The sequence below is a fragment of the Sinohyriopsis cumingii genome, chromosome 10 (assembly GCF_028554795.1).
Source record: "Sinohyriopsis cumingii isolate HCF-2022 chromosome 10, ASM2855479v2, whole genome shotgun sequence".
NCBI lineage: Eukaryota > Metazoa > Mollusca > Bivalvia > Unionida > Unionidae > Sinohyriopsis > Sinohyriopsis cumingii.
The window spans coordinates 20,607,420-20,633,289 of NC_142970.1; the positions used below are offsets into that span (position 1 = coordinate 20,607,420).

Consider the following 25,870-nt stretch of genomic DNA (forward strand, 5'->3'; position numbering starts at 1 on the left):
TTACGATCGATACAAAACGAAGGCATTTGAAATCTGACATGTATACCTTTACACTGTGGCCCAATCTGAACTCGATAAATAGTTACGATCGATACAAAACAAAGGCATTTGAAATCTGACATGTATACCTTTACACTGTGGCCCAATCTGAACTCGATAAATAGCTACGATCGCTGAAGACAGTCAGTTTATAAAGGTCACTCAAAGTACCTAAGATTTTGTTTTTGTCGTTAGTGGATAAGTGTACATTGATAGAAGGTTTAAATTGTGTTTTTTGACATTAGTGGATCTGTGAACATTGATAGAGGATTTAAAAGTTATATTTTGACGTTATTCAAATGGAGGGTCTCTTGCTTGCAATGATGAATGTTGTACAGACCAAAGCAAATTATTATATATATACTCACAAAATACCTTTGTGACTTTTCTTTGAGATTTATTGTATACAACGGCTGAAAGTATATTGATGTCAACATTTTTAACATTAAAAGCTACAGTCCGTTGCATGGCAGGACTGTTCAGGATGCACAATCAGGACAGTCATTGTAGCCTGAAAAGTTGGTCAACGTGATCAGGTTCTACCGTCATGTTTAAAACTAGTCTTGATGGAACCATTTTTCGTTTACAAAGCGAATTTGGAAAAGCGATAAAGTTCGACCCATATTTGTTTGTCACTGTAACCTGCAAAACGTTTAATGTCATGAAAAACCAAAAAAACATGGAATAGCGGTACAGCATGGCTTGATGTTGTCACTTAGAACTTTCATGGACCTATCTCTAAATGTCAAGGCTCGGGTCACAGGTCAATATAACTTACACGGACCTTTATGTAAGGGCATGTTTCAAGTCAAGATAAGTTTGTGTGTGTCCAAACTGTCAAAAAAAAAACTTTTGTTAAAGATAAGAGAATGAAATGTTCATCTAGTATTAAAAGGTAAGTAAGAATAGTTTATAAATCTATATTTAACTGTTTTTAATTTCTTTATAAACTTTATTTCTATTTATATTTTGGATGTGTCTAAGACTTCTGACCTTGATCAGAAACGTCTGCAATGTGCCCACCTCAATGTCCATGGGGAGTTTATATCGGATTGTTTTCAGTTTCCATCATCTTGAGTTGTGGACAGGCTGAAGTCCACGCTTTCTTGTAGTATATATATATATATAGGTAAAGTGTCAGTTTGACGAATATAAAACCAGGTACTCCACTGCATTTAAGACAGATAACTCTGTTGGGACTAAACAGGGGTAAGAATTATCCAGTCACAACGGATGCAACTTCAAAAATGTATCACATTTGTAAAAATCTTTAAAAGATACAAAATATGATTTGAATATGAATTAATACAATCTCACATGTTGCCAATAAACTTAACTTTTAAGCCAAAAACACCTACAACTCTTACATAATGCACCATTCACGCTAGGTTTGTTGTTTATTTCTGAATATTTTTATCTCAGCCCACTTGGGGTTGTACAGTTGTACCGATATACCTTATACTCTTTGTTCCTGTTTTTTTATGTGTATTACTTTTCACATAGTAACTGGGACACGCGGTTTCGTTAACCGCATATTGATCTTTGTCAATTGTATATGCCTGTCTTTGCATATTAAAATAGGCTTCTTAGTGAACGTGATGCGTGCAGGTACGCGGAGTGTATCTTAACTGTGTTTTTTTTTTTTTTTTAAGTAGCAGTCGACATTTTCAATGTGAATTATTTTTTTTTAAACAAAACAAATCAACCTTAGCAAGAATCTAACCACATATAGTTCGTTGTTAGATCGTATTGCATCCGTTTGCATCATGGAAGTAAGCTGTCGAAATAGCAAACATAATTTAGCAAAACATTGTCTTATTCATCAGTGTATAATTTCTAACCTGAAATGTTGCCAGTGGCTCCCTAACAGCGCAAAATTACAAACGAACTTGGTTGGGTGGGGTTGGATGTCATGGCAACAGAAGCAACGGCTTTCCTAGTGAATAATAATGGTAGTTGTAGTAGTAACAGTACAGTAGTCGGAGTAGCAATACTGTTGTAGTAGCAGGAGCAGTAGCATTAACACAACATATCTAGTAGTAGTAGTAGAAGTAGCATTAGTAGTAGTAGTAGGTAATAGTAGTACTAGAAGTAGTAGTAGTAGTAGTAGCAATGCCAGTAGAGGAGCAGTAGTAGTATGAGGAAGAATAGCAGTACAGTGGTAGCAGTAGTACTAGTAGTAGTGGGGCCCCGAGTGGCCGAGTGGTCTAAAGCGCACACAGTTACGGATCAATGCCATCTCACCTCAGTCTGCGCCGGTTGGAGTCTCGGATTCAGCCAATGTGGGTATGTGAGACAGCTTGCCAGTAGCTTCTAATGGGTCGGTGGTTCTTTTTGGGGTTTTCCTGGGTTCTTCTTCCACCATTAATACTGGCCTTTATGTGTAGCCTATTGTGTGCTGAAAAATGGCGTTAAACCCCACTAGTAGAAGTAGTAGTAATGCCAGTAGTATGAGGAGGAGTAGCAGTACAGTGGTAGTAACAGTAGCAGTAGTTGCAATGCCAGTAGCGGAGCAGTAGTATTAGTAGTAGTAGTATAAATACCACAGAAACAGTGGTAGTAGTAGTTAAGACGCAGGAGTAGCTATCTGTACGGTAGTAGTAGTAGTAATAAAGAAGTTGGAGTAGCTGTACGATAACAATAGTAGTATTGACAGTACAAAAGTAGAAGTAACAGCCGGGTAGTAGTAATAGTAGCAACAGCAGTAATACTAAACGTACCAGTAATCATTTTAGTTGTATTAGTAGTGACTGAATAGACTAATTTACATTTGTGGCAGAAGTACTGGATAGCCTGATTTTTTTAAGTGTGGTAATCCCAATGGGTTCGAGGAATCCTATTAGCGGTAGGACTGGATAGACTATATATACTGTGTGTGTGTGTGTGTGTGTGTGTGTGTGTGCACGCTAAGATATCTGCTTGCCAGTACTGACGGTCGATATTTGAATGTATTTATTAGATTTAATCTCTATATCAGCCATATTGTATGCCTAGGTAATGTCGTAACTAAAGTCAATTGAATTTTCTTAAATAGGCATTGTATTATTTGTCGGTACATGCCAAAGTCTAGCCAAATAAGGTGAACTATTATTAACATAGCTTGTTGGCATGCAATGATTGGTTGGTTCTGTGTATGATAACACGACTTTGCTTCGAGACAAGTAGGATCGTTACAGAGAATACAGTCTAGTTAGCTTGGGAAACTTGCATTTTAAGGGATTTATCAATATTTTGTAAGTATCAGTCTACTATTTACTATTGTAAGACTATATATATTTGCAATACAATCACACCAAAACATGTTCATGTTACCTGTGTTCACAACTGATTGAACTCATATTGAAGCAATGTATCAAATTGGAATACCTTTGTACTGATTGTGTAGCGTTGTAGGTTTACTCATGTCAAGGTGACTAAAACATTCAAGAGTTGTGCAGTAATGATACATTGGTAATTGAATTTTAACATTTTTAAACCTAGATGCGCAGTTGTACGATCACATATAAATAAATGTTCACGTATTAAATAACATTTAACTCACACCTAGGTCATTTAATGCACATATAATTGTTCATTTTGAATGAGTGAGATTATAATGTAAAATACCACTCGTACGTCATATCCTGTGATTTTGAGGTCAGTAACGTTAGATGAAGCTTCTATAACAGCAACTATTCACAGTAGTTACTAACACCCCACTCCCTGTATCACAGTATTTACACCCATTATTAACTTCTCCATCCACAATATACTTATATACCTGACATGGTGACATGATGATATTTCTTCAGTGATTTATACATTTAATGGTAGTCATGTCCATGACATGGATACAGGATGATATCTCTTCAATGTTTTATACATATAATGGTATTGATATGCATGGGATGGATAAAAGCTAATGTTTATACAGTTATGTTTAACTTTTTATGATAGTTACGTACATGACATAGATAAGGTTAGTATTTCGCTATTTATATTTTGTAGCCAAATCCTCGTGTCAGCATAACGTTAGGGTGACAACTCCCTCTATTTGCATTATATAACCCTTGAAGCACATTAAACCGACGCCATGGCAACAGGAGGAGAGGAAAAACTTGTCACGGATCTGGTCAAAGTTGGGGTTTTGACACTTGAAGACAGTAAGTGATCTATATGTTACATATAAAATCCCATTTGCTCTTTAGTCATCCATTGATATATACACTTTCTTCTTCTCCATGGTGATAAATAGCCTATTATGTACATGTTACTATATCGACATGTGCAAAAGTTAGAGGTTGAATAATCGCCCCATATCCTCCCACTGTCAACCAGGGCTAGTGTCCGTCACAATGAACTGGTCACATATAATCTTGAGTCGTGAAATCCAAAGCTCGTGAACGCGTTTAACACATGTATCTCCAGCAGATCAAATCAGATTCCATATATATATATATATATATATATATATATATATATATATAGAGAGAGAGAGAGAGAGAGAGAGAGATAGTTATAAACATACACCAGACAGAAAGGAAAGTGCTATCTGAGTAGAATAATACGATCATACAGGTTAGATAATTCTTAATTCATCCTCTACGGAGATTTGAACCCAGATTCGTGGGTAAATGGCACCCTTCGCCCTGCGTGCACGCACGAGCCCATCTCCACTCACGACAAAGCACACATCACCAATAAATGATGCTATTATATATATATATATATATATATATATATATATATATATATATATATATATATATAAACCAAGAAGGTTAGGATGAGTTGTATAACCCAACTGATTTTAAGATTGTATTATTGTTCATCTCTTTTTCTCTGTTTGTCAAAAAGTCTATTGGTTTACTGTTAGAGAGAGAGAGAGAGAGAGAGAGAGAGAGAATTATTTGAATTTTAACGTAGCTTTAACCATTTTTCAGTCATATCTCTGCGATGCCTGCAGTGTAGCAGTTTGTAGTGATATCTAGCACTTGGCATCATGCCATAGACATGTAGGATGGTATCCTACCTAGTAACATTATCCTGACACCTGGCGGAGCAGTCCAAAAACTGATATATTAATGCTGAGCACCAAGCAAAGCAGCTGTTAGCATCATTTTTACAGGTTTTTGGTATGACTCGGCCGGGGATCGTACCCACGACCTCCCGCACGCGAGGCGTACACTCCAACAACTAGGTTATCTATCTATCTATCTATCTATCTATCTATCTATATATATATATATATATATATATATATATATATATATATATATATATATATATATATATATATATATATATATATCCCAGCTTATATTCTTTAGTGTCTTCAAAGCACTTAAACCTGCATTTGTAGCTAATTGCCATTGTGGAAAAAGAAAATACTGTATAGGGCCATATTTTAACGATACAAGAGATTACTCAGTAAAGATTTCAACTACCAAAACAATAAAACTTAGATGACACTTCATGGAGAGAAGTCAAATGGTAACTTCGATGAAATTAGCAATTATAAGCACTGAACCTCTCAGGAAATGGGTCGATGAAACTGTATTGACACCTATACAAAACTACGGAAACTCCATGGATTAAATCACCCCTACCCAATATCGTATTGGTTCTAAGGCACATGGATCAATTAAGGACAATAACGAATTAATATTTCGTTGTATCGACATATTTTTAAGTTCAAACGAATTAATATTCGAAATAAGATTTTGTTTTCTTTAAAGCAAGATGATAATACGATATGTAGGATGGGTATGGCTGTATGACAACATATTTCAGAAGTTATTGCACTGCAAAGCTGTGGATGTCAAAACCACTGTAAGCAGAGGACGCTTATAAATGCTTATTTATCGCTTGGTTGCTTTGACTACAAAGTATCAAACATTTCAATTTATACAGGTGATGATACCCGTGAAAACTTTGATATGGGAACAAAATGTGTAGAGATTATGATGGGGTTTTACTGTTTCTGAAAATCTGTGATGATTATGTTCACAAATGAATTGTTTGTCTACTGAATCATTCACTAAATAACTTGCTTTGTGTTAAAGTGTTACAACAACAAAAAATTGTAACGATAATATTCTGTTTATATTCGTTAACATTTACTCCAAAATTATTGTAATACTTTATGAACAATATTGTTTCATATGTACTGCGATACATGTAATATTGTAATATTGTCTTTTCGTTGACAACACAATACAGTGTTGATTACGCACTGGAAAAGAATGTGAGACAATCTATGTATAACAAAATAAGTATAAGTCAATATGGTTAAATGTTCGTTCTTATACAGAGTTTTATGTCATGAGGATAGGTAAAACTTTTGTGAAATGAGATTAAAATAAACTATAGGAATAATTATAGGAATAATTTCATTAAAAGATGCAATGGTTTTTTTTTATGGAGATGCTTAAGATATATATTGAACTTATATGAGAGTGGAAATTGTAAGATGAAGGTGTGTGCATTTGTAACATGCCCAATGGAGAGAATGCTAGAATATATCTTTGTTACTTTCTTGTATTGTAGCTAAAATTTCCTTGGATATTGTACTTGTGGAAATTGCACATGATCTATGCACACAGCTAACCAAACTGACCGCTCCCATATGCTCAAAAAATCAGCCTCAGTTAGTTTACATTAAACAATCATTAAAATTTAATAAATCGAGAAAACAAATTCTGCCAGACTAAATAACACTAGCTTCTACAAGTTTATCGAATTTTGCCAGACTAAATAACTTCAACGAATAGACTACATATACATAAAATGAAAATAAAATAAGTTTTCAGTTTTTATTTTATAATTTACCTTTGAAAGTCTAGGAAGTCAAAATGACAAAGTGGAGCTAACAGTTTTTCGATAGGTGCGCATCTGAAGTAAGATCAAGCTGTAAACACTATAACAAAATCACACCCATCAATCATACACCAAACTAAAGAAACTTCCAACCATCATTCACACAGCAAAGTAAATGGATCTAAAAGTTGTTTTAATAATACCTGTGATATACAAGTTCTTTTAAATAGCAAGTATAACCAGGTGGTAAAAGATGATAATTTATTTTCCTTTAAATTCTAGCCCTATCTAAATAGGATATTGTAGAGCGCCACCTTAACGGGCCCTATAATTTTGCAAACATATCGGTTCGCAAATATTTCGTATCCAACAGGGGTTCCGTCCCACCTAACGATGCTAAACAATATTGTGGATGTCTTGAAAAGAAGAAAATATTGAAAAATAAAATTTATAGTGTGCTTATTCTTCTGGATTCCATGATTTTGAACATTATATCTTGTTTTCAAGCTGTGAAATACCTCGTGTTGTATCCGTGCTTTAGGACATTCATCTATTGACATTACACGCTGATCAGGATTTCCTTACTCTATTTGTTTTTATGTAAATTACTTCCCGATAAATAGCTTTAACAAATGTAAAACCCTAATGCAAGATTTCGCCTGTACAAGCTGTTTCATCTTTGTATCATTGGTGTCGTTTAACACGGTAGAAAAATCCCATGGAATCTATAGACACAATATTATAACAAACCAAGTAATTGTAGGTCACCTGGTTCAAGGTTTTCATCCAGCTTTATCTCACTCCACCGGTTTATGGACTCGTTAGGGACTGTTTGTACACTCAACAAATCGTTAGTGGCTTTCCCGATTTTAGACTGCGCCAACAGAAACAATCAGGAATTTGCCAAATAAAATTATTATCTCATTCCTTAGAAGTTAAGTCTTCCGAGATTTAGTTGTAATGTCACGCAAAAAACAAACTGCCCGAAAGTCCACAACAAGTAACAAATACAGACATACACACCTAAAGGGGCAGCACGAACACATACAAATGCTTTTCTATTTTATTTAATTGGGGTTATCTGTCTGGTGCCCCCACTCCCACCCTCCCAAAAAAGAAAGTGCACAAGAAGGAATTGGTAAAGTACAAAACCTAGATAATCCTACCCCAGTGCTAGACATCACTATAAACTGCCACACTGCAGACATATGACTGAAAAAATTGTTAAAGCTACGTTAAAAGTCCAAATCACAACAACAACATCATTGCAGTAGATCCTGAATCACTGCTTTGATTTTTTCTGTTGCGACACTACATCTGTGAACACAACTCATCAAATAATTTTCGAATTTTCTTATACACTCAGGTACACAAAGTGAGATGTACTCATAGTACCATATCAACCATCCTCATACAGAGGGGCAAAGCTGGATAACTTTTCTGCGACAAAGTTAGAAAGGGGATGGACCAACAAATGCTGGTCGCATATCACTACCAGAGTTGTCAGCATGTAGATTTTGGGGACATAAATGAGTGCCCCAGGCAAGCTGACATTCTAAGAGCACGCAAAACCAAGTGAATTAACACCAATGACATTGTAGGATTGCAAAACTAGGGAGGGAGAAATAGATTTATTCTCTACCCGGAAAAAATACAACATGCCCTTGCTAGATTTCACAGAAATGGAAATTAAGGTTCTATACAGCCACAATTAATGGCTATAGAGCCAAAATTTCAGAAATTAAGAAAAGCAAAAATCCGAAATCCGAAAATTCCAAATCCAAAGTTCAGAAATTAAGGGATATACAGCCAAAAATTCAGGAGCCCCTCCAATAATACGAGAGCTAAAGGCAAAAGTGAAAGACATCTATGTATCCCCATCAAGAAGGGAAATTATATAATAGAAAGTAATCTGAAAAAAAACCTCAAAATAAAAGCAAAAAGTCTTAGAGTAGCAAGAGTATGGGGTTTTCAAATGATACAGACAGGAATTAAAATCCTAAACATATTTAAAGAAGGCGCTCATCAATTTTCAACTAATCTCTACACCATGTTTTTTTTTTTTTTTTTTTTTTTTTCTGAAAACATTGTACAGAGGTTGCGAAGCAGACCGGATATGTCCGAAATACAACCCTCCCCCCCCCAAAAAAAAATCAAAAAAATCAGGGTATACTCCGAAAGACTGCAAAAATCCATCAGCACCCAATATGTACGCAAACAGTGTAAACAATAACAAAAACAAATGTAGCATTAGAAGTGCAGGAACTAATGGATGAATTGCAAAATATCGAAACTCAAAACATGATTTTGCAAAATCCAGCAATTAACACAATTTTTGACAGCCCTTCTATAATAGCACCTACTTTAGTGTATTGTAAGGCCCTTTTCAGTCCTTAAGGGTGATACATATTTTTATTTTTGTACACAGGAACTGATAGTGTTATGTTAAAAAAGGTCAAAAACTCGGGGATGGGCGACGGAATAAGGGTTATATCATCATTATAAAATCAAGAACAATTTGACCGTGTATTGCATTGTAAACAATACAGTTTTTGCATGGTGGTCGTCCATTAATTATGTCAAGAAAATGGAGGGAGGGGGTTTGAAGAAGTTTGACAATTGTTGACATGGTTGAGGGGGTAGTTGAAGATAAATTGACTTCAACAATTTTATTTTTTTACAATAAATGTAATAAATAAAATAATAGGAAATTAGTCGGTACGTTGAATCAGATACTGTGCCCATTATAACAATTGAGGAAATTTGGTTCCCCCAATGGATGCTCATAGAAGCCAGAATATAAACTCTCGACTTTTTCATGAATTCAAAATGTTATAGTCAATTTGAAATCTGTAAAACAAGTAAAAAAAAAATATTAAAATTTATTTGTAGACCTTTTACTTTCCATAATTGTACTTTTAGCATAAAAGCCAGCCGTTTAAAATATTGTTAGTTTGCTGGGGGGTACAATTTTATTAGAGAGGTAACTGAAAGTTTGACGGTTGCTGAAAAGGGGGAGAGGATGTAAAGAATTGCCTAAAAATTGTTGACATAATTAATGGACATCCCCATGGTATACCATGTCAACATTACAAATACATGAATTACATAACAGTGAGTATTTCAATACTGTAGGGCTTGTCTATGAAATGAATAAGAACATTTTATGCGCTCAAGTTTATGTGAAATTAAACTTTATGACGATAATTTAAGTCTTGACTAATTGAATCGATTCATGTCGACGCGGGTTCTGCACTTAATGCAGACGACTGATACTGTCACATCAAAACATTAATTGCATACATCAGTACAACGCTGATCATGTTATCAATAAAACATACAAATTACCTTCTTACAGTACCCTATTATCATTATAGAGAATAATTACGAATGCGAAAGTATAGAATATGTAAATACGAAACACTTGTGCTAATCCAAGATGGCGGACATCGTGATACACGCGTATACATGGACGTTCCTAGTCATGATTTTTTAGGTATTTTACGTAGATTGCAAATAGTAATAGCATCAGACATAATATTTGTAGAGATAAGCTAAAAGGTACGCTCTGAAAACTTTATGACAGACTTTCAAAGACGTTTTACCGAAAGAACCTCTAACTCGGAAATAGGTTACATATGTTAAGATCGGTTGCCTGGATTGGCTGCTAGTTTGACAGTTCATAGACATTAGAGATACCTATAATTGTTACGCTTTGTAAGTGAACTATCTAATTCATATTCATATTCGCCATATTTATAAAACAAACGAACTTAATAGAAGCAAAAACTGAAAATAGTATCCAAATCATTGTGACTCTAGCCATGGTCATTACAGTATCATGTATAAACATGACACCACAGAGCTAGGCAGGAGGCTACTACCTCCTGCCACATTAGGTCGTCGCCAGGGATTAATGTGTTAACGACGCAATCTGCATTTAAGCATCTCCAAAAGAAATTTGAAATTTTGTGAAAGCGTTAAGATTGAAAATTGATCATGAGAAAATAGAGATCTTAAAAATAGAAAACTGGAGGAAGAATCAGACTGGACTCCCACCTCACTTACATAAAGATAAGCTTATTCTAATATTTAGAGACAAAAACATATATGGGAACTAGAAATAAGAAAACATATACATAGCTTAGGAAGGAATTAACAAAACACAATAGGTGCAAATTATAATAAAATACTTGTGAGTAAGATGGGAAGGAATGTAAAAGATTTGGTTAGAAATAAAATTCCCGAAAATGCAAAGTATGATGATGAAATATCTGCATGATATGTGGTTAATGGGAGATGTTGCTACTAGACGCCACATGATAAGGGTTATCCCGAAATGCCCCTGATCTTCGATAGATCCGGTTACCAAATATCATGCAATTACATAACGTGAGGTAATAAGAATGAAATAATTTGTTTAAAAATATCCAAAAAACGCCACAAAAAAACTTTCTTGATCAATGGAATGGCATATTAAAGCCTCGCAAAAGAAAACGATATCATTGTATCCAGAAATAATATGTCCATGTTTTTAATCGATGTATGTATATACTAGGCCGATAAATCAGCCCCTCACCCATGATGATATTGATTGGCAGTTTAAATATTGTCCATCAGTAATGAACACAGATCATAGGGTTGGGGTTGGTTTGTTGATTGATCGGACTATGTATATACGATTTCGGATATTTAAAATGTGTATACGTGTGTATAGTATATTGTTCATTTACATAGCTGTTGACCAGTATCGTTAAACATATGAATTTATTTTAAATCTGTGAGTACGTGTGCGATTATATTAGAGTGTAAGTGCCATTTTCTAAACATAACAAGTTAAAACAAATTGAGGACCATGTGGCAGATGGGTCTTTTATGGTCAATTACATTATCTTCGTTAAATTATTATCATTATTAGTATCATTATTATTATTATTATTATCATCATTATTATTATTAGTATCATTATTATTATTATTATTATCATCATTATTATTATTAGTATCATTATTATTATTATTATTATCATCATTATTATTATTAGTATCATTATTATCATTATTATTATTATTAGTATCATTATTATTATTAGTATCATTATTATTATTATTATTATTATTATCATTATTATTATTATTATTATTATTATTAAATCATAATATCAAGTATGACAATAACTCTCAATCGGTGTAGGAATTCCGGTGACAAGAACTGACCAATGAAAGAATGGCGGAAATTATTAATCACCATGGAAAATATTCGTCTTTTTAAAAGTAAAAGCTTACTGACTTTTAATTTGCGACAGGAAAAAATTCTTTGGAAAGAATAACAATGATGATGATGACGACGATGATGATCAGCAACACTTGAAATTTGTAGGTAAAAACCTTCTGAAACCCTTCGGTTTATATTCCTTTATCAACATAATTATGATTCATATATTTCCTTGTAAAATATAAACAACGCCTGGGTTAAATCTCAATACTTGAAATCTTAATATGTATTTTTTTTGTATATTATACTTTCCTAATTTATGAATAAATGCAATCTTTAAAACATAAATTTGTGTATAGTCTGTTTTCCGTTATGTTTGACATTGTTATTGTTCCCAGAGAGTGATGTAGTCGGCGGAGTTTGTGTAGTATGGTTAAAGACGCGCGCTCCTTCTAAAATCGATACTCAAACTCTGCCCGACTAAATAGCTACCACTGTTCTGACCCTTGTCGCATGTAAACATTAGTACATCGGGGCTTCGCGGATTTGTAAATAAGTACGTTTCTCCATGTTGCATGTTTCCGCCAGCATTCTTGTCAGTGCAGACGTCATACTCCAATGCAGGCAGCTCAGTGTAAGAAAATGCATCAGAGTAAATGAACGAAGACGTTTCTTAACACGGACTTTATTGAAATACTCAGGGTAGTACATACATATAGGGTAACGAATAAATATTGAATATGTCAGGGAAATGTTAGATTATTATTATTTAATTTAGTTTATCCTACTCCCTTTTCTTTCTCAGTTTCTGTAAGGCAAGCGCTAATATTGTTAAACAATTTTTCCAAGTATGAAGGAAATGTCATTAACCAGGATTAAATTCCTCATACTTTCACAGAAAAATTAAACGCACAGATATTTTTCCTTGCAATTAAAAAAAAAAACAAGTAGAAAATTAATGTCGCGATCCTGTTATAGTCATACGCCGTCGAAACGAGCTTAATTTTGTGAATGTGTTGTTTAAAATTAAATCCAAATGACTATTTTTAATTTAGCGGTCGATACGACAGATTTATAAAAAAAATTCCACCCATTATAACCGATATCCAGTATTCTGTCTTTGCAAAACAGGTAGTCTACTCGTGCATTTTATCATTTTGATTCCAATCCCCACTAACGTTTTGGTGATGATGTCCCTTTTCTGCGCACAATGGCTACGTGGATGACAACATTTTCCATATGCCTTTCAAGCTATGGCCCAGAAGATAAGTTACTAAATGTAAGGATGTACCCCAGATACTATTTTGATTACATATATTAATTTGGCTTTTCATACCTAACAAGCGTGTATTTAGCTGTAAAACCAGTGATCATACCCTTTTCGAAGTTATGACGCAGGGGCAAGGGTGGACCCTGTCATAAAATGATTGTTGTAGCGTGATGATCTTAATAGCTTCCTGGTTATGACACAGGTTGTAAGATGTTCTTCCATGCTTGGAGGGCGTGGGTAGGTAGGAAATTAAGTCGCCGAGTCAAAGTAAGTTACATGTCTCAATTTGTCATTCCATGCATATTAAGTAGATGTATGGTTATTGGGTGATTTCAGGTTAAGTGCCTTGAGTTTATGAAATGTGTAATTATTTGTTGTATGTATTTAATACAACACATTCTTCAAATGATAGAGAGATAATAAATACCATTTTGCACACAGAACCTGTTAACACTATATTTTTGGGTATCTTCAGTTTACTAAAATACTGTACAGAACTATGATAGTGTGATTACTGGGTTTGTGTGATGTATGCTGTCAATCTCTATTGTAATAATAATCAATTGATGACGCCATTACGACAATTCTAATGGACAGTTATTTGGTATTTAAATAATACATGTGTAGTATTTTTGTGTAGATGTATTTCAACGATTATATAATGCATTATTTTAATGTTTATATCACGTAAATATACAAGTTATTTTAGTATTTTAATATAAATATAAATATGCAAATTTAGTAAATATACGACGACAACCACAAAGGTCGTTGCCATGTTTTGACAGTTAAATTTATAACAATATAGTAAGTATGATAAATTTAACAGGAATTAATTTTTTAAAGTCATAAATATAATTAATTATAATTAATGTATTAATACTTTCACACTTCAGATGTACAAGTCATTTCATGTTTTAATATAATTATATGTGTTTAGTATTTTTGTGCAGATGTGTATTCATGTTTATATCACTTTATTTCCCCAGCGGATGCGTTCCCCTTCTACTGCTCTATTGTCGTCTGCCAGGACAAAATAGTCGTCCTAAACGACAAGACGGGTAAAGTCCAGATCCATCGACTCCATGATGGAACATTCCTGGCATCGTCAGACCGACTGGAGTCAGAACCACGAGACATCTGTCTGATGGACGCCATGACAATTTGTGTCCTTCACAGAGACGGTCTGCTAAAAATGATGTCCATTGGCTCAACAGACACGTCACATAATATTGAAACGACCAGGACTTTATCTATACAGGGATTATTGGACAGATATTATGGTGTTGTCAGATTGAATGACAGCCTTGTTGTAACTGGTGTTAAACAGGGCACTATGTACTTTTGTCTTCTGTCACTTGACGACGGACATGTTGACACAATTCACCAGATTTGTGAAGGGGACGGATGGAGCAGAGTGACAACAAGAGACAACATAATTTACATCTCGTCTAATGCTGGTGTTAAATCCCATATAACTGGTGTATATGGATTTGACATTTTGAATCCCAGTCAATGTAAATATACATACAAACATCAACGTCTACAAAGGCCGACATCAATCGTTATAAATGAAGACGGGAATATTTTCGTATGTAATGGATTCCTTGATTACTGTATCCATCAACTTACAGCTTCATGTCAACTTGTCGCAATTTTCACAGAGGGAATTCCACGGCGACTCCTTACCATGTTCTGGGACAATGGACATATATATGGCACATGCATTGGGAGTAGTAACATTACTGTTTTCCGTCAGGAGTATCAAGGTAATTCATATTTCTTTTATTTTTCATTGACAAAACAAACTTTTAATGACGTCATAAATACAATTGCAAACTTCCTTTATTGACAATTCTCAAAGATTTCATTTTAAATTTAGAAAATAAAATGTCAACATGACCGTTTCGTCACGCGTAGTTGTCATGCTGAAATGAAGTTAAATATAACTAAAACAGTAATTTGTTGTTACAAAATTTGTAATGTTCTCTTTAACATTGTTAAATAATTTACATTTATTTGTACTATTTATTAATAATATATTCATTTATATCTAAATAAAAATAACAATTCTTATAAACACAAATTATCAACAACTAAAGGATGACGATATCTTGTACCGAGTTTATCCACTAGGTGTCTCTTTCATTCCAAGCGTGTGCCATTCATTATGGTTTAATCTGGATGGTATACCAAAAAATATCTAGTTTTTTACCCAGTCTACAAATGTTCCCCTGCTTAACCAATGAATTTATATTGATACAGTTTTTGCGATTGGAAATTTATACCACAATATAACCGTCAATAAAACAAATAATAAAAAATAAAAATAAAATAACGTCAATCAGGGTATTTTATCGGTTAAATAAACTGATTTTGAACCCAAAGGAAAGACGTATAATCGGAAAGATGCGTCAAAAAAATCCCATTTTCAGGAAAAAACTTCCAATATTTGCAATACACAGATCTTCATATAATTCCAGATACATGTTATTTTCCTTACTAGTACGGCCGAATATTTACGTGGACCAGTGCATGTTTTGCCAGATAGTTGAGAAATTTTTCATTGTTTGACAAATAATTCCTTTTATATCCGTAACATTAGGAATTTTGTTACCTTTACTAACAAATGGTGTTAGAAATTAAAGGAATATACACAAGAAAACCCTGCTAGAGCCCAACGATATCCAGGACTGATAGTTTTATGTTCCCCTCACCCGTTTCTATTTATTGAAATCTTTAGTTTGGTATATAGGGAAATCGTCCATGAATTTTGAACTTTTTCATTTTGTTACATTTTGCATACAATAATTTGTTTCTGTGTGCATCGGAAATTGTGAAATAATAGTTGATACTTTACACATGTCACATTACTTAAGGAAAGTTTAAGCTTCTAATTTTCAAAAAAAAAAGAATGCAATTTATGTTTATGAGGTAATTTAGCTTATGATGCAAACCATGTTTGTTTAATTTTCAAAAATAGCAAAAATAAATTTTATCAAGCTAGATGCAAGCTGTGTTTTAAACCCCCTTACAGAATTACCAAATAATTTTGCAGTGGGGTAGCCAAAAAATAATTATGAAGAAAAGGAGAGAAGGAAGAAAAAAAAATGTACCCTACATACTTTTCACAGATTTGTTTTGCTGACTTATGTTTGAAAAGGTGGTGAATACATTTTTAAAAATGAAAGAAACCGAGTTAAATGAAATAAGTTAAGTCTGATTTTTATGTTTGTAAGTTGATTTTTGTGAACTAATTGGATTGAGCCCGGTGGTCTAAATGTCTTCTTGAGCAAGACACTCAAGCCATTTCAAGAAACATACACGTACACACGCACACACACAGACACATGCACACACATACATGCACACATACACATGCACACACTCACATTTCATTAGGTCAAATATTAAGTCATGCTATTAAGGAAAATAATCTATATACGTAATATGCACAAGATAACAGTGCTAGAGCTCACTGGAGTCAGACAGGCTAAATATTTGAAATTGATGCATCAAATGAGTAATTTGTGTGAATTTTTCTATGACGTTTTGCTGTTGGCTTGTTTAAAATATATTTATTTAATTAAAGGCACAATAGTGCAGAGTGTTTGTAATTTTGTGAATGTTACAGATCATGTAACTAGTGAAATGTGTCGAATTATAAGCTGAAATAATTCAAAATAACCTAGAGTTTGAGAAGATTAAATTGGGCAATTGATAAATAAACAAGAGAAAATGAATTTTTGTGGGGGCCCGCTTTAATTGAAACTTGTAGGTCACGAACTGTTACGGAAGCCTCACGTGACCACAAAAACGTATACGTCATCTTCGTCCAGTGGGCGGGTTATGAGTCACGTGGTTGCAATTTGAATATCTACTATAAACAAAAATGGCGGACACACGTGAGAGTCAAAAACGTGAAGGTCGCCCGCGCGTGTCGCTTTCCGAGAAGAAACGTCGAAACACTGTCTGGGAAACCGAACGGGACTTATCAAGGATTCGTCTTGGGGACCAGTTTGTTCGATGGAGAGCATTGATGTAAAAGTTAAGACTGGCATCAGGCACTGAAATGGCGAAGTTGTTGTTGGACAGGTAAGCCAATGTCTGTGTTATATGGTGATACACATTAGTTTCCCCAGAATCAAGTGACTGTGATGTCTGTGTATAAGTGTTCTCCATTTTTCAATATCTTGTTCCTATTGTATGTTTGAAAGCACACTGTTTTATTAATACAATGTTTGCACGAGGACTTGCTTTGTGATATGCCCAAAATAGATGTGATCGGCTGATCAATATTTCACTCGGTTACTGCATTGTGTGTATTGTATGTTGGGGTGGAATATATTATTTATTTTTTTATAATAGCTTGCTCATCAAGGTCATTTTGTACACCTGTCAATTATCTTCGTGAGACAGGTTTTTTTTTTTAAAATTCGGCGAGGGAACTTATATACATTTACAAACGTTATTATTATTTACATCATATATATCCCCCCCTCTCTCTCTCTCTCTCTCTCTCACACGCACACCTTAGGTTAATGTGACATGCACATTACTTGCATAAAAGTTTAAAAACCTTATCATGTAAACATGATGGAACAAATAATAAGATTTTATTGTACATCTTTCAACTACTAGTAAATCTATTATAAAGCACTTCATTGACTGCATTTAAATAGGATCTCTAGTCATGATAGGAAAGGATGTTGTAGTGCTACCAGAATATATGGCTGGCATATTGTTATCTGTTAAAGTTTTGAGCTGCAGTCAAGTTAGTTTTATTTATGTGAATTTTTTTAGATCTATTATTATGTATTCTTGCTTAAATGAAGTATTTCAGTTCTAAGTGTTTAACACAGTGCACAAAGAAACAGATTTAAAGCATAACTTATAATACAAATTAATATTTAATTCATATTTTAAGTTACAAAGAATATATCAAAAGATGAACCCAAGCATACAGAACCGATGGCCAGTACATTTTCATGCTTCACATCAACACCTGGCCAAGTGCTTTTGCAACATACTGAGAGAAAGAAGACACCTTCAGTATCTGAAGTATCTGCTATTGAATCAGGAAGGTAAAAATGACAAATTTCTTGCAGATTTTGTTTGTGCTTGGGTGGGGGTTGTCTTACAATTGTCATTCTGCTGAAAACAATGATGTAACAAATGCAATGCTGATAAAGGACATTATTATAACTGCCAGCAGGTTGAGTTCCCACTTCATGCTTTTCTTAGTTTGAGCTCGAAATAAAACCTTGAATTTCGCTTTCTCAGAAGTGGGGTTGGGTATTTCAACTGTGCCACTTGATGCATAGAAAAAGGCATAATTTGAACTGTCATTGTTTTGGTTATGCAAAAAAGTTCCGGTATACTGGATTTTTCCCCCCACTCAATACTTAGAGGACCAGTGACTGTATATTGAAATTGTGTCTACATGCCTCATATGCTTTCTTTATGCCGTTTCCCATTTATACATGTATCTTTAGCAGTTCTTGCTAACACCCTTTTCCCATCTATCCACTTAGCTCATGATAAATGCACATAAGACATATTTAATTTAAAAACAAAATACTGAGATAACAGTTGAAGTTTGTTTTTGGAAACCACTGGCAGTTCATTAGAACTGTATTCATTAGGACTGGTGATATAACTTATTTAGGATTAATTTACAATACTGTAAGTTCTTTTTAAATTTCATTTTTTATTCTTGGGAATTAAATGACTTGTTGGTTTTCACTCTTTACTGTTATAAAACGTTTGGAATTGAAAAGCTGTTACTGTTTTGATTATTGCTCTTCATGCATTTTTAACTTTATTTTATCTACCTACTTTTCAAGGTTGCCAAACAAATGGATAATATGGCTTTATTACAATGGTCCCTAGACATGAACCAGTTTTGGTTTTCATGCAAGACTGCTAGCAGCTATGGACAATTTTTTGTGAGTTTTCAGTCCTTTTATTTGAAACATATATGAAAACATTTGCTATTGTATACTTTTGTATGAAATCAAAATTATCAAAATTACAGTGCATAATCCTAGTCTTCTGATTTCTTTTAATGTATTTTTTATCCATATATATTCATCACCAAATCTTCTAGGTATGTAGTTTGTTAAAAGTAATTTATTGAAATGTCATAGTAATGTGGAATACTGAAGGAACAATGATCTGAGGAAAATTTGAATCCTGCTACGCTAACTATTAGCCAGTTCTACAATGTAGCTTTCACTTTATGATATAAACTAAGTTGTCTTATGAATATGGGGTCACCATGACAAAAGAGACCAGCTTTAGGTGCTAAAGGTATTGATTGTGGCATTCTTTCAGAGTATCTTGAGGAGTGTCCTAAATCACATCACCAATACACATGAGTAGATCCTCTCACATGGCCAAGGCATTCAACATGTCTTCATGAACCTTACCTGGAGAATGGAGAGGTGACAAAGCCTTGGCTTGATGAAGATGATCCCAAGAAGAAAGCCAAAGTGCTGAAAACCTTGGCACAGGTGCTCTTGGACCAAAGGTTCCTAAACAGTGGAGTATTACTTAAATTTCAGTTATGCCATTTCAGGATTGCAACAATTGCATGGTATTTAAAAGAAAAATGTGAAGACCACTTTAAATATTTTTATTATCAACTAAATAATAAATTACTGTATATATTTACCATTTGAAGATCTGAATAAGTTAGAATTCATAAGATGTGTGCACATGATACATATTATAGTGACTCTCCTTCTCAAGTCTTTGGTCATTTCAGGTATACTACATGCACATCAGGTATAAACAATTACATGACACTCTGTCAATAAACACTTTAGTAAAGATTTTATGTATGAAAAATTACCAACAGTAATGATTATTTAATAATATTAATCTGTGAGCAGATTACAAGTAACACATGTTACAAGATACATAATTTTGATAATTGCAGAAGCACTGCTGAGCTTGAAGTTTTTCATCAGCAGATCATGATATACAGTGCCAAGAGATTTTCATACATCCCTCCTGTGTACAGGATTAGGAATGAGCTAGCTGCTTTGGATCACAATATACACAGTGGCTGAGGTGTAATGAGAAACAAAGAAGAGGAGATAGTGTAAGCTTGTTTTCACTACAGGAAATTAGAAATAATGTTATTGATTGTGCATTATGATCGCTGCCTGGAGATCAGACGAATGGAGTATTATTCACATGTACAAGTCATGAAAACTTTGTATTAGATACAAGTCATTTTGCAACAATTGGCACGCATTTATATTTGTGGTAAAAAATCTTAATATTTTCATGCATACAGATCTTGTAATTAGTGTTGTTATCATTCTAGTGGATATTTATTTTTATTTGAGCAATGCAAGTCTAATAATTAGATCCAGTGGTATGTATATCACTTTCCCGGGGGACTGACACACTTTATTAAGGATATATGGGGTTCATGGAATGTCCTCAGGACGTTTGGGGTAGATGCTGTCATCATGATGATTACTAGCTAATACCTGTTCATGAAAACATGTTGCTTTCTGAAGGAATGGGCAAAAATGCATCCTGTCTCCCATATTATTTTGTGAATAGAACAAATAAGAACGAAAACAAGCCCTCAACAACTCCTTCTTGGGAACTGATCATGAGGCTCTAATATTGGGTAAAACGTTAATATGGGTTAGCATGGGGATGCTTGTCACACATGCTAAGAAAAATTAAATTTTTCTTTAAAACAGGCATTGATGTTAAAACAAAAAAAGTGGCAGATGGTCCTTCTACCCTTGCAAGGAAAAGAAAACATCCCCACATCAGGGAGCTTATAAAGAAAGCCCTCATCTATCAACTTGAGGGAAAGCAGGGTATGCAGAGGAGAAGAGAACTAAAGGAAGATGATCCCAGGAGAATCTGTAGAACCTGGCACCTCAAGAACCACCATCAACTCTAGTTTTGGTGTGGTGAAGGAGATCTCTCGATTTTAGTTACGTAAAATATGAAACAGTGTCTGATATATGGAGGTGTCAGCTAAGGCAGGTTACACTTTATATAATGTCCTGAAATATCAGTAGTTGAAAATAAAATAATGTATAATATTGTATCTGCAGTTGCTGAAAACTTTTTATATTGATTATTTATGATCGTGCCCACATTGTTTGTAGGCAGAAATAGACTGGTGTTTAAAAAAAATCTGAAAGCATTATTGTTTGATGCAATTTTATGTGCATTTATAAGAAAACAATGAATAAAATCAATTGTATCCATTTATATACAAACTCATACATGCAAGAAAGTGTTTAAGTTCATGCAACCCTTGAGGGGATGAAGCCAGTGTATTGTCCATCGGGATATTTGTCATGTATCTGCCAGAAACAGCAAGAGGGAATTACATGTCTCTGTCCAGACCCCAACCTTCCATGTTGCCGTAGTATGAACTGCCTATAGGTAGCATGACTGTTGGCACTCATCAAGTCAACTTTATCATTGAGGACAAGAACATTTCGTCTGTACATCCTGAACAAGGCATATACAGCCTCATCAAGGATTAGATCTTGAAAAATCTGAAAAATTATTCCAATTGTAATATGCTATTTCTAAAATGTAAAAAAATATATTTTAAGAAATAAAAGGAGCAAGCGCTTATTCAAATGTTATTCATCTTCGATCAGCAAATTCCACTCTGAAATACACGTGGATCAAAACTGCACATGTTTTTTTATTGTGACATGAACACTGAGAGTTCCATCGCAACTAGAAATGATAGTGTATGTTAAGATGGACAGCTCAAGTTTTTGGGGAGCATTTCTAGAAGTCAGAGACTCCTATATTGGGATCAAATAGGAATGGCTGATTGCAGCTTAGATTTGTTTAGTACAGTGAGGTACCCACATTGAAATCAGGTAATGAAAATAATCTACTCAATGAGTATCAATTGTAAATTAAAACAAAGTCCTTATCATTTGCATATGTATGCATGTCTGTTTTTGGACAGCTTACAATTTTAAAATTCTTTCACAGTGGTTGCAAAGAAATAACATTTACAACAATCATGTATGTACATCAATTATCAATCTTTGAGTGTCCACCTTGGAAATGGAATTCATTGTAAATGTTGTATTGTAAGAGTAACTATCAAAGTTTCAATTCTGTTTGTAAATTTGATGTAGTATTTTGATTTTATTGGTACAAAGTGCAAATTGTACATTCATAGGCATGTGCTACACATATCCTGTATACAGAAAGAGGTTTTCTGTAATGTAGCCAACATACCGGTCAAGTTATTCATACCTTCTGTGATATACATTTTGTACGTAAAACTTTTAAGCTTTGGCAATAACACGCTTAAGGAATATATAAAAGTTATTGAAATAATTAAAGAAATTTCAAAATTGCCATTGAATTGAGTAACTTTGTTATACAGAAATCATTTGCAGTAATCACCAGTTCAAAGGTGGAAACATTGAATGCCAAGCAGAATGGGCAATTAAAATTCTTACCCAAAAATGTTAGATCAGATATGAAGAAGAAAAAAAGTTTCTTACAAGCCTTCATATCAGTCTTCATTCTGGATAAATAAAACAATTTAGGATTATTAAGTCCTTATGTTTATCATGATATTGCATATATAGTATTATCTTAACATATTTTGGGGCTTTAGAAATACACATTAAGGCATGCATCATATTTAAAACAGAAGAGTAAAAGTGCAGTATTTATTTCACAAGACTTAAATGGCTATATGAATTCTGTACATGCCTAATTTTATTTAAAAAACTGCAATCTAGTCAGGTCTAATTGCTGAACTCCAAAGTAAGATTGCATAGACTTTTTGTTCCCATTTTTTATTTTAAAAAAACAACAACTAATAAATGTATTAAATAAGTTGGTTTATTAATTAAATTGAAAAAAGAGCAAGTTGACCTTAATAGTATTGAATGTTTGTATGCCACTAGCGTAGATCACTAATACCTATATATGACATGATTTTCGCTAATCTACCTTTAGGCCCTCATAGAAATGAATTTATCTATTTTAAGTGTATCTCTGAAGCCGCTGTATATATTGGTTTGGAAGAAGGAAATAAAGTTGTCATTTCTAAAGTCAACTGGAATACTATTCCAGAACAAAATTCCAGAGTACTGGAAACATTTTTTTAAATAATTCCTTATTTGGTTTGGGAATTTTATACTGTTTGGTAGACATGGATCACAGTTGTGGAGTATTACCAGGTAGCCTATACTTGAATAGTGATTGTAAATATTCAGGAGCACTATTATTGGATATCATGTACATCACTTTGGCTTTTCTCAACCGGATTCAGTCTCTAATAGGTAATAATTTTAACTTACCAGCTAAAATTTTCCTTGCTTACTTTCTGGATATATATAGCCTGAATGCACTTGTTTTAAGATGTGCCAGCTTTGCTATGATTTTATCAATTGAATTACTCCACACTGTGTTACAGTAGTCTAAATAGGTTGTATATAACTGTTATAAAAAAGGTTTATGTACCTTACCCTACTGAAAAGCCATAAACTTGAATTAACTTTTTACTGACATGTTCAGTCCATGATAGGTTATTATCTACCAAAACACCAAGTAGTCTATCATGACAAACCATTTGCAAATGTGTCTCCTTCCATGTCAGACATAATTCATCACTACCAAGATTTGTTCTTTTTTGCCATGTTGAGATAAGTAATATTTTAGTTCTTCCAGTATTTACCACTATGCCATTGCATGTGCACCAGTTGTCCAATTTGTTTAGGGCATCCTGTAAATAAATTTATAGTTTGTGCTTTGTGTTTTGGATGTCTGACAATGTTGTGTAATCTGCATAGAGATCTGTAGATGAAATTGAGTCCCTTAGTAAAAAGTGGTAGGCCATTAATAAATAGTATCAGTAGTAATGGACCTGAAATTGAACCTTGTGGTACTCCATATCTAATTGTTCCAGGTTCCGACAGAACATTATTTATATAAACATGTTGTGTTTTCTCACTTAACTTTGACGTAAAACATCTAATTGTGCTTTCATCACATTGGTTGATTTTCAGTTTCTTAAAAGAATTTCATGTACACCAACCCATAAACTTTCCTGAAATCTACAAATAGAGATCCTATTTTTCAGCTTTGATCAAGTGGTTGAAGCCATATGTCAGTTAGAGAGATCAAGTCAGTCTCACATGAATGTTTCTGTCTAAAGCCTGATTGAATAGGGTGTAACAGCAACTGTGTCGTTAAATATGACATGAACGAGTCATGGACATGTTTTTCAATCAAGTTTGACAAGTTTTGGTTGTATTGAAATGGGCTGATAGTTACACTGGGCAACAAATTTTTACAAAAGTCATGTTACTGAAATAAAATTAGTCAATTCTTATCAATTTTTATGTGCTGAACACGAATATGACAGTCAAATTGCAAAATTGGCTCTAGTTTTTTGTAATCTGCAAGAAATTAATGTTTACATAACGAAATGCATTCCAATAGTAAAAGGTCAACTGTAATAGCCTACCTATAAAAAATCAAGTCATTGACTACATCTTAGATTTCTTCGCCTGTCTCTTGTACAGCTGTTCGGGAGCATCTCTGAGGAGTGTCCAGCAGTAGTCAGCCAGCATTGTAGTGGACCATTTTCCCTGGTATCTTTGTTCCATTGTTGCGATATCTTGATGAAAACGTTCGCCGTGTTCATCACTAACAATACCACAGTTGCTAGGAAAGAAATCCAAATGGGATTGAAGGAAGTGAATCTTTAGAGACATATTGCAGCCAAGTTTCTTATACTTCATCAACATGTCTTCTACTAGTTCCTTATAGTTTTCTGCCCTAACATTTCCGAGGAAGTTTGTAGAAACTAGGCGAAAAGCATTCCATGCTTGTTTCGCGTCACATTCCAGCAAGTTGTTGAACCGGTCATCTTTGAAAAGCTCTCGAATCTGAGGACCCACAAAAACTCCCTCTTTAATCTTTGCTTCGCTGAGTCGAGGGAATTTTTCATGCAGGTATCGGAATGCTGGCAAAGTCCGGTCAATGGCTTTCACGAAGTTCTTCATCAAACCTAGTTTGATGTGAAGGGGTGGTAGCAAGATTTTCTGAGCCTCAACCAGAGCTGGGTGTTGGATATTCTTCTCTCCAATGGCTACATTCTGCCTGTGAGTCCATTCCTTCCTCATGTAGTGCATTTCCCTTGCTCGGCTATCCCACTCGCATAAGAAACACATGTATTTTGTATATCCTTGCTGCAGTCCCATTAAAAGGGCAACTACCTTCAAATCACCACAGAGGTGCCAGCTGTACTTGTTATACTCAATGGAATTCAGTAGCTGCCTTAAGTTATCGTATGTCTCTTTCATGTGGACAGCATACGCTACTGGAATAGATGGAAGAATGTTTCCATTGTGCAAAAGCACAGCCTTGAGACTCAGTTTCGAAGAGTCCACAAATAGTCTCCATTCTTGTGGGTCATGAGTGATTTTTAAAGCATTCATGAGGCCCTCAATATCGGAACAGAATATCAGATTACTTTCCTTTCTGAAGAAAGGCTCCAATTGCTGGTGG

At 34.1% G+C, this 25,870-nt stretch overlaps 1 protein-coding gene and 1 long non-coding RNA gene across 2 annotated transcripts in view; both read left to right on the forward strand.

The window, feature by feature from the left end:
* Positions 1 to 4,111: 4,111 nt before the first annotated feature.
* The window catches only part of LOC149789690 (uncharacterized), a 29,279-nt gene continuing 7,520 nt past the window's right edge, over positions 4,112 to 25,870 (forward strand). Inside the window, exons 1-2 of the mRNA XM_089973093.1 lie at positions 4,112 to 4,181; positions 14,311 to 15,090. Of these exons, the coding sequence (XP_089829219.1) occupies positions 4,112 to 4,181; positions 14,311 to 15,090 (850 nt within the window). The remainder of the gene's footprint in view (positions 4,182 to 14,310; positions 15,091 to 25,870) is intronic.
* Positions 18,219 to 19,761, forward strand: LOC149789691 (uncharacterized). The gene is made up of 3 exons (XR_016423966.1): positions 18,219 to 18,405; positions 19,168 to 19,269; positions 19,658 to 19,761. It is a non-coding gene; the product is annotated as an uncharacterized LOC149789691 (long non-coding RNA).